The sequence below is a fragment of the Octopus bimaculoides genome, chromosome 23 (genome assembly GCF_046866305.1).
Source record: "Octopus bimaculoides isolate indiv1 chromosome 23, ASM4686630v1, whole genome shotgun sequence".
Taxonomy (NCBI): Eukaryota; Metazoa; Mollusca; class Cephalopoda; order Octopoda; family Octopodidae; genus Octopus; species Octopus bimaculoides.
Genome location: NC_142950.1, coordinates 2,156,549 through 2,166,548, shown reverse-complemented (window position 1 = coordinate 2,166,548; position 10,000 = coordinate 2,156,549). Strand labels below are relative to the sequence as shown.

Genomic DNA, 10,000 nt, shown 5'->3' with positions numbered 1-10,000 from the left:
ATAATATTAATAATAATAATAATAATAGCAGCAAAAATCATAATAAATGCATGCATACAAACACGAACGCACATATATGCATGTATGTGTGTTATGCCTGTGTGAATCTATGCATGTTTGTGTATATATATATATATATATATATATTTATATAATGGTTATACATTTATAAGAGTACGTACCTTTGCGTAGATACATATGTATAAATATAGATACATGCATACAAATATACACAGATATATCAATGTACATTTAACACACTGACAAATAGGATCTCGTCTTTAGCTGCATTAATACTTGTGTGCACGAGCGTGGCATTGTGTGGAATATATATATATATATATATATATATATATATATATATATATACATAAATCTATGTATGTATGCATGTGTGTATGTATGTATGTATACACACATGTATATGTACGTATGAAGCGACTCGAAATATTCACTGAGCTTAGGGAGAAAAATGCCTGAATGAAAGAGCATGAAGGAAATGGTTTGTAGAATTCAGAAGTGCAGATTTCAGTCTTGAATATGTGGCCCGAACAGGACGTCCAACTGAGTTTGATGACAAGCTCCTTTACGCAGAACTTGAAAAAGTTCAAGCAGTTTAAGTCGAAGAAATGCCAAGGAAGGTTCGTCCAAGCCATACTAGCGTTCACTGCAATCTTCAACAGCATGGAAAGGTCTCAAATGTTAGAAAATGGCTGCCTCATAACTTGTTTGAACCCATCCTTAAATCCCGAGTGGACAATGGCTCTTCTCACCTCGTTCCCGTAATTTTATCTCGTTCTTTTTGAACAGACTGGTGACCAGTGATGAAAAACGGGTCTTTTATCAAAATGTTAAGCATTGGAGACATTGGCTTGGTGAAGGGGAAAATGTCCAAACATAACTGAAAAGGGAACTCCATGCCTAGAAGGTTTTTCTCTCCGTTTGGTGGGATTGCACTATCCTCTGGGATTTTCTAGTCAACACTGACCGAACGATCCTGGCTAATCGACCAGACGTAATTATTAAAGACAGGGGAAAAAAACATACTTGTATACTAATAGATATGTTACCACTGATAAAAATATTTCTGTCAAGGAATATGACAAACTAAGTAAATATAAGGACCTGGAAATTGAAATACAAAAATGCGGCATCTTAAAACGAGAACTGTTATTGTAGGTGGCATAGTTATGATGAAATAGGGATCTCATAAGCAACTAGATAAAATCGCAGAAGAACCATATCTCAGAGAAATCCAAAAGATTGTCCTGACAAATTACTAGCCACATCCTTAGAAAAACCCTATCAATTTAAATGTCTGTATTGTATTACATGATATTTCGCTACTTTCCCTACCCAAGCTTACAGTTATAATGTAACAGTCTTTTATCCTTTACGGTCCCCAAGCCACTAGGTATGTCTCGGCAAGTGACTGAAACAAACGTAAATTATAAGTAAATAATAATAATAATAATAATAATAATAATAATAATAATAAACTACGACCATGGGAAATACGAAGGTTCTGGTCAATGAAGAGAGTAGACGTGCTACCAATAGTAATATAATAATTGGTACACTTGGAAGTATCAGAACTCAGCTACCAGCATGGCTGAAAGACATCGGACCAGTGTGAAGGAAGAACAACTACAAAAATCAACACTGCTCCGAATGGAACTTCAAGAATTCTTCGAAGGGTTCTTGAAGCATGATCAGTAAACATGTGTCACCTTAGCTTACTGGATGTAGACAGCTGGAACTTTACATCATACCCCGCAAAATAAGCTGTGAGTTTTCATATAAATATAATAATAATAACAACACTGGTGCTTCTTCATCTTCTTCTTCTGCTGCTGCTGCTACTACTGCTACGACTACTACTACTACTACTACTGCTACTGCTACTACTGCTGGTGCTTTCTAGGAATGCATCAATTCATACATATGATTATTATTAATATACACTATTCTATGTCAGCCTGCGACTATAAATTTTGGTGGAAATAATTCTTAAGGCATTTTTTCCTTTCTTTTTTGACATTAACAGGATGTTATTGTTCCACATGTGTTCCAACATTCGTCTTTTACTTCGATTCCACTCAAACAGACATTTATGTCATAATGGTAAGCAATATCTCATTTATTCGAAGCAAAACAACTGAATAATGGGTTGTAGAACCATTTTTCTTGAAGTAAAACCGTTCCATATATGCTATATACTTTGTCCCTATATCAATCATACATCTACGCCGTTTCATCTACTGTCATTAATTTCACATATATACATCTGCATGTATACATGTACATACGAAGGCAATATGTATATATGTATGTACATTATATATGAATACACATACGCACACAAACATACGCATATATATGTGGGTGTATGTGTATATATAGGTATATATTATACGTATTTACATTCATACAGGTAGTGTTAAGTACACACTCACACACATATATAACTATAAAAATACAATCCACACAGACAACCATATCAACTTGTTTATCTGTCTATCTATCTATCGATCTATCTGTATGTCTGTCTATATCTATTTTCATCCATACAGAAACGACACAAACACGCACATGCACATATATGTATATAACACATACTCACAGACAACCATATACATATATAGATACACACACATCTATATGCATGTATATACATATATATATATATTTATTTATCTGTATATATATGAATATCAATATATATATATACACACACACACACACACACACACACACACACACACACACACACACACACATATATATATATATATACGTGTATTCACAGGCACACACACGCATATATGTATATAAATATATATATGTATGTGTGTGTGTGTGCATGTATATACTTACGGCTATACACCTGCATATATGTATATAAATGTGCGCGCGCGCGTGTGTATATATATATATATACACACACACATACACACACACACACACACACACACATACACACACACACACACACACACATATATACACTGCCACGCGCGCGTACGCTCACACAGACACACAGATGCAGAGAAACATGTCTATAGGTACATGCATGCATTCAACGATTTACGCATACACTTACACAAAGAAATATATGAGTGCATGCGCAAAGATTTCTGGTGGTCCGTAAGCACCACTGAAAAGCAGTCGAGAAATTCAAAATGGCTGTTTACCACAGCGTTCTGTACTTTTACTGTGATGTAATAGAAGTCGTACAAAAAAAAAAACAACTATGCCATTGTTCTCTTCATATCCTTCTTGGTAAGTTTTGAGCAAAATATATATCATGTGACATGTGAATATCGTTGGCAATTATCATGACAGGCATTAGATATCGACAAGTTTCTTTTGTTACGAGAACATCTTAGAGAAAATGCTGATAATCTAGTTCTTTTCCTCTTCTCTTTCTTCCTTACGACGACGCCGACGGCGGCGGCGACGGAGGGGAGGTTTCACGCCGGACAAAATGCCTCGTGGCCTTTCGATTGTCTTCGCGTTCTGTGTTCCGATTCGGTAGTGTTCGACTCGGGCTTTCATCCGTCCAGCGTCGATAAGGAAAGTATCATTTTGACGACTGGAGTCGATGTAATCGGCTTTCTCCCCACCCGTCATTATTTCAAGCCTTTTCACTATGTTTTAAAGGTTTATTATTACAAAAATAAAGGACAGTAAGAAAATTGGTTCTGAATGCAATTCCATTACAGATCTACACTCCTTACGGCCCCAACAAAAACCAGATTGTTGGTTCAATTCCTGTGAATTTTTTGTTAATGTTGTTGGTAGCGGTGGCGTTTAGGTTCAAGTCCTTTTTGATCGATCCCAGCTATGATGAACGAAATTACATCTATGTTACCCACAACATTTTCCTGTTTGCAGGGATCATAGGATCACATTATCAAACGTGTCTATGTTTAAAAATTGAAGGCGGTATCACAGTGTAATAAATGAAACAGGTAAAAGATGTACATTTCTGTCTTTATATATACTTCAGGGACCCATTGTTGGTTCTATAAGATTGATGTGGAGAATCAGGTAACACACAAAGTTCAGTTTGATGACGACTTCCTATTCCAATCAATGCTATACATCAAGATCTATATAAACCAGTCATAAATTACGCACGCACCTTAATGGGTAGACTAATTTGCATATTTGTGCTTTTGAGCTCTTATTTTTAATTAGACAACATCTATTTTATGTACACACCCACACATATATGTATGTATGTATGCATGTATCTATCTATCCATACATACACATAATATATATATATATATATATATACATAAATATATGTGTGTGCATGAGAAACAAGAGAAATTGAGACGTGGATATAAATAAATATATATATATACGTTCATATATTCCCACGTTTTGGGGAAAGAATAATATAAATGGAAAACAACAACTGAAATTACATTAAAGACGTTCTTGGAAAAAAATTGGTGACAAACAGAAGCCAATAAAGCGAAATATTTAATTGAATTTCGTTATTAATGTATTACATTTGTCGTCATTCGTTGAAGATCGAAAAAGTAAATACATACACATCATATATATATTCATCAATTCATACATACACGCATACATATTTACACACGTTAACAGAGATATATGTGTTTATATATACATATAAATAAATCCACACGCAAGCAAACGCGTTCGCAAACACACGCTCACACATACACACCCGCACTTATATGTCGTTGTGTGTACATAATTGCGACAGGTCTGCGTTGAAAGTTCCACAAACCGATCGATCAAGCGTGAGGCGAAATACAAAAGAAAATATGCAAATTCAATTTGAGAATGAATAGTATTAATACCGAGATATTTATCTACCTAACAAATACGGTACAGAAATAAACAAGTCGAAAATCCAGCGATGATAAAATAAAATGATTTATTTTCTGATCATTTGCTCCAACGATAAGCAAACTAATTTTTATTTACTAATCCAAGTTGAAGTGATACGAAAGTATCCACATTTTGCAGATTTCGATAGAAAACCAGCAGATAATAGTACCTAAACCTCCACAGTCCCGCACTGAATAAATCTACTTCTCGGGTTACCACTACGTACCATTAAAATAGTTGATGATGTCGCTACGACGATACTTTGGTAGCCAATCCAGTTTTCGTATTTATGTTCAACTATTTCGAGCAATGCCTCATTTTCCCCAACCAAAATTTTCTTTGAAATTCATTTGTATTCGAAGCTGGTGTCACCTTCCTTGAAATGTCTGAACCAGTCATATGCACACACGTTCGTTGACAGCTCTTGAGCTTTCCATGTTTAACTTCCTTTGCCGCTTCGCTTCAATTTTTCCACACGTAGCATAAAATGTCACTAATTTTTTCCATCACTCATCAAAACTGTGTGGTTGTGAAGAAACTATATATATATATATATATATATATATATATAGGTTTATACATATGTGTGTCTGCGTGTCCTCTGTGTGTGTGTGTGTATGTATGTATTGTGTAAGGCCGGAACAATATGATATAGTAAAAGCAAACTACAATGTGAAAACTAAACAAGACACATAAGAGCGTGTGTGTTTTATCTATATATTATTATGCTCTCATGATAAACTCTTCATATTATTACCAAATGAAATAAATTGTACAACAAAAAGCCCAAAAAGTGAGTGTGCCACTGGTTCGCGGAACCAAAAACAGTGTAATGCACTGCAGACCGTAACGTAGTTCCGAAAAAAACCCCCAAAAAACAAAAACAGTCGGAATGGTAACATTTTATCTGCAACTGATTCAACTAGAATTACGTTAAGGAAAAAAAAAGTGTTTGGAGAATGTTCAGACTACAACAGTGTAATACAAAATAGGCTGCTCCTGGAATCACTGATTGCTACAATGAGTTAGCATAAGAATTATTGCATGTCTTCAAGTACTTCTGGGATATCAATGCCAGTTATGTTGATAGGCAATGCGAATTGCCTGTCTAGTGAAGAACAGTCAGAACTTGTTATGTAGAGGAACATATTGTTAGAGGTGTGTGTGCGAATTACGATGTCACCAACAATGTACTACGATGGTTATGGAGTTTCTAAAGAGAAGATTTTAAATATGATATTTCCGTCCGGAATCATATGCGCCAAGCCAGTAATTTTCACCATGTCTATATATGAATGTATATACATACACTTACATAAACGTGTGTATATATTAAATGAATGTATATATATATATATATATATATATATATATATATATATATATATATATATATGTGTGTGTGTGTATATATATATATATAAATATATGTATATATACATACATGTGTGTGTATACATATATATACTCCACACACAAACGCACGGACATATATATGAAAGTATATACTATATAAAATGATCAGATATATACGCATTCAGATTAATCTCTGATGCTGACTATATGAGAAGATGAAAGTTATGTAATGAAAGGCGTAGACAATTTCGTAGCTGTATATATAAATATATATGTGTGTGTGTGTGTGTGTGTGTGTGTGTGTGTGTGTGTGCATATATCTACATATATAGGTATATCTATTGAAATGTTGAAACATACATATACGTGTCTATATATATGTGCATATACTATACACACACACGCATATATATATATATATATATATATATATATATATATATATATATATATATATATATATATATATCAGTAAATACACATATCGGAGTGCGTGAATAAATGTGTATAAAACTGATTGAACGTGTATTTAGAAATTCTATAATACAGAAAAAAAATATCCTACTTCATGATAACCGTAGCAGATCTATAAAATCTTTCCAACTCCATTAATATAATTGATTCCAGTCTCATCTTTTAGAAATTTGGCTGGAATGAATCAGATATAGCATATACACAGAGAGCGAAATGAGAACATTGACATAGAGATATACACGTGTGTGCGTGTCGTTTATGCGTGCATAAGAATGCGTCTGCATGTATATGCTATGTAATTAAGTAAGAACGGGTATGGGTACGTTTCAGTTTATGTATGTGTGTGTGTGTGTGTGTGTGTGTGTGTGTGTGTGTGTGTGTGTGTGTGTGTGTGTGTGTGTGTGTGTGTGTGTGTGTGTGTGTGTGTGTGTGTGTGTGTGTGTGTGTGTGTGTGTGTGTGTGTGTGTGTGTGTGTGTGTGTGTGTGTGTGTGTGTGTGTGTGTGTGTGTGTGTGTGTGTGTGTGTGTGTGTGTGTGTATGTGTGTGTGTGTGTGTGTGTGTGTGTGTGTGTGTGTGTGTGTGTGTGTGTGTGCATGGGTCTTTATATATGCATTTGTGTGGCCAGAACGACATGGTTCTGGTTTCAGTCCACTGAGTAGCACCTAGCGTGTCTTCTATAACCTGGGGCTGACCAAACCTTGAGAGCGAAATTGAGCAGACGGTAAGTTGAAGAAGCCCGTCGGGTGTGTGTGTGTATATATATATATATATATACATACATAAAAGAAAGGTATTTCTAAAAGTACTAACGTTAGTGGCCGGGAGCGCAAAAGCCGTACAGGCAAATTGATAATTATATATTATATACTTATATTAATATATACTAGGGTAGATCTTCGCTAGAAATAAAAGTCAAAATACCAAGGCACGCAAGGATCACCAAATTAATGCAGGTTTGATAGGAAAAAATATTTAATGAACAGGAATAGAGTCTTACCTCCACCAAGGATGCAGGAGGAATGTCAATTTGTTATCAGGATTTTGAAATGAGAGCCAATGGCGCCTGATTCCCTTGAATCAAAGCTGCAAGAGACAGCTTCTAGAAGTCATTATTACCATGCCGGTTTATTTATTTGAACATCATTGAAATAAACGAACCATGTGAAATTATTTATAGTAATAAAAGAACGATATTCTAAAAATAGTATTAGTGGCCACGCGTATAAAAGACGTTTAAGCAAATGAATACTTATATATATATATATATATATATATATATATATATATATATATATATTGATATATATATATTATACTTGGGTACAAAATAAGCACCGGCTTCACTAAAAATAGAAGTAAAAATATTTGGCTTAGAAGTATTTTGAATTATATATATATATATATATATATATATATATATATATATATATATGCGCCCATGCTGGGGCACAACCTTGACGTATCTTTTAGCCGAATGAATCTAACTATTTTTTTTTTTTTGCTTTTTAAGCCTTGTAATTATTGAATCCCGCACTTTTTGCTGATCTACTAATTTACGGAGATGTAAACAAACAAGCACCGGTAGGCAACCGGTGGTTGGAGAAAAAACTCACACATACCCCCCCCACACACACACCTTTTAAATTGGTTTAAGGTAACGTTAAGAGTATGCAAATAAAGATCCGAGGCTACCGTCTAACGACAGTGAGTAATAAGTCAGTGTTTTTGGGGTTGCATCATGGTCGTACCGATATAATGTAGGATAAATATAACAGCTAGATTTGCCTTCACACAGGCACAGAAATCCATCCTTCTCTGATTCATCGACTTATGCAGCATCATCTGATGAAAGGAATCAATGATGAGGATCAATCGGATAACCACGGATAACACGGACTATACTGTACTATATATATAAGAGAGAAGGAGACGTACACACAAATATATATTATACAAAGAGATCGATAGTTAGATATAAAGAAAGCTAAGCTGCTTCAGAGATGGAGGTAGTGGGACAGACAGCTTGGTATGTTTTCTCATCGTGAAGTTCAAGAGATGCTTCCATCCTTTCTAAGGTTGCTTTACCATTCCTAAGAACGAAAGGCTGGAATCGTATTAATTATTTCAATGAAAAGACATAAATTATTCCTTTATATTTTTTTGAATATTCAAATTTCGATTTGGTATTTAACCATTTTGAGAATTCTCCTTGTATTTTTCGATTTTACTTTGAAATTGTTTTTTATTAGGTGTTTTCATTGAATATTCTTTTATTCTGAGAGGAAAGGTTAGAACACTATAGAGATGCACAAATTGACATACACACTCATACACGATCAGGCACACACACACACACACACACACACACACACACACACGCATACACATTGAATAATAATGATAATATATACGCTTATATATATATATGTATTTATATATATATATATATATATGGATCGATACATTTATACATATATAAATGTATATGTATGTATATATATTTATATTTACGTAGTATATGTTTACATATATATTATATATATTGATAAATGTGTGCGTATATATTATAATATATATATATATATATTTATATTTACGTAGTATATATTTACATATATATATTGATAAATGTGTGCGTATATATTATATATATATATATATATATATATATATATATATATATATATATATAGAGAGAGAGAGAGAGAGAGAGAGATGTATATACATATTTATATTTGATTATATGATGGATGTATATATATATATATATATGTATATAGAAACACACACACACACAAACACTCACTCACTCACACACACACACACTGACTCTCATATGCGTACACACATACGGCCCAACAACCGCCGGCCATTCACCATTGCGGTTTCAGTTAGTTGATAATAAAATACAAGAGATAAAAAAGAAAATACTATTTGTTGAAGTAATAAATTTATTTTTTATTATTTTGGCGGCAATTTTACTTATATCAGTAAAACATTTATTTTATTTTATTATCGGTCTTTGAGACATTTTTTATATCGATATTTCGGTTATTATATATTTTTGTGATTGTTTTTTGTTGTTTTGCATAATTTCTGTTTCTATCACTTCCAGCTGCCGTTGTTGTTGTTTCTGTTATTGTAGTTGTATGTAAGTAACCTTCCTCGCATCATATCAATGTGTGTGCGTCCGTTCCTGTATGTATATGTGAATAAGTATATTATACACACACATACGCATATACCCACACATACACGTATATATGTGTACATACATGTATATATGCATGTG

The 10,000-nt window shown here is 33.6% G+C and overlaps 1 protein-coding gene across 6 annotated transcripts in view; it reads right to left on the bottom strand.

Annotated features, from left to right (window-relative positions):
- LOC128250621 (uncharacterized) overlaps nt 1-10,000 on the bottom strand; it is a 391,225-nt gene that overhangs the window by 259,320 nt on the left and 121,905 nt on the right. Inside the window, exon 3 of one of the 6 annotated variants that reach the window (XM_089340038.1) lies at nt 8,052-8,812. The exons of 2 other annotated variants lie outside the window; for them this stretch is intronic. In XM_089340038.1, coding sequence (XP_089196164.1) covers nt 8,693-8,812 — 120 coding nt within the window. In that variant the 3' untranslated portion in view covers nt 8,052-8,692. Of the gene's footprint in view, nt 1-8,051; nt 8,813-9,452 lie in introns of those variants that run through there. 3 more of the 6 variants (XR_008266648.2, XM_089340036.1, XR_016238038.1) reach the window with 3 other exon arrangements.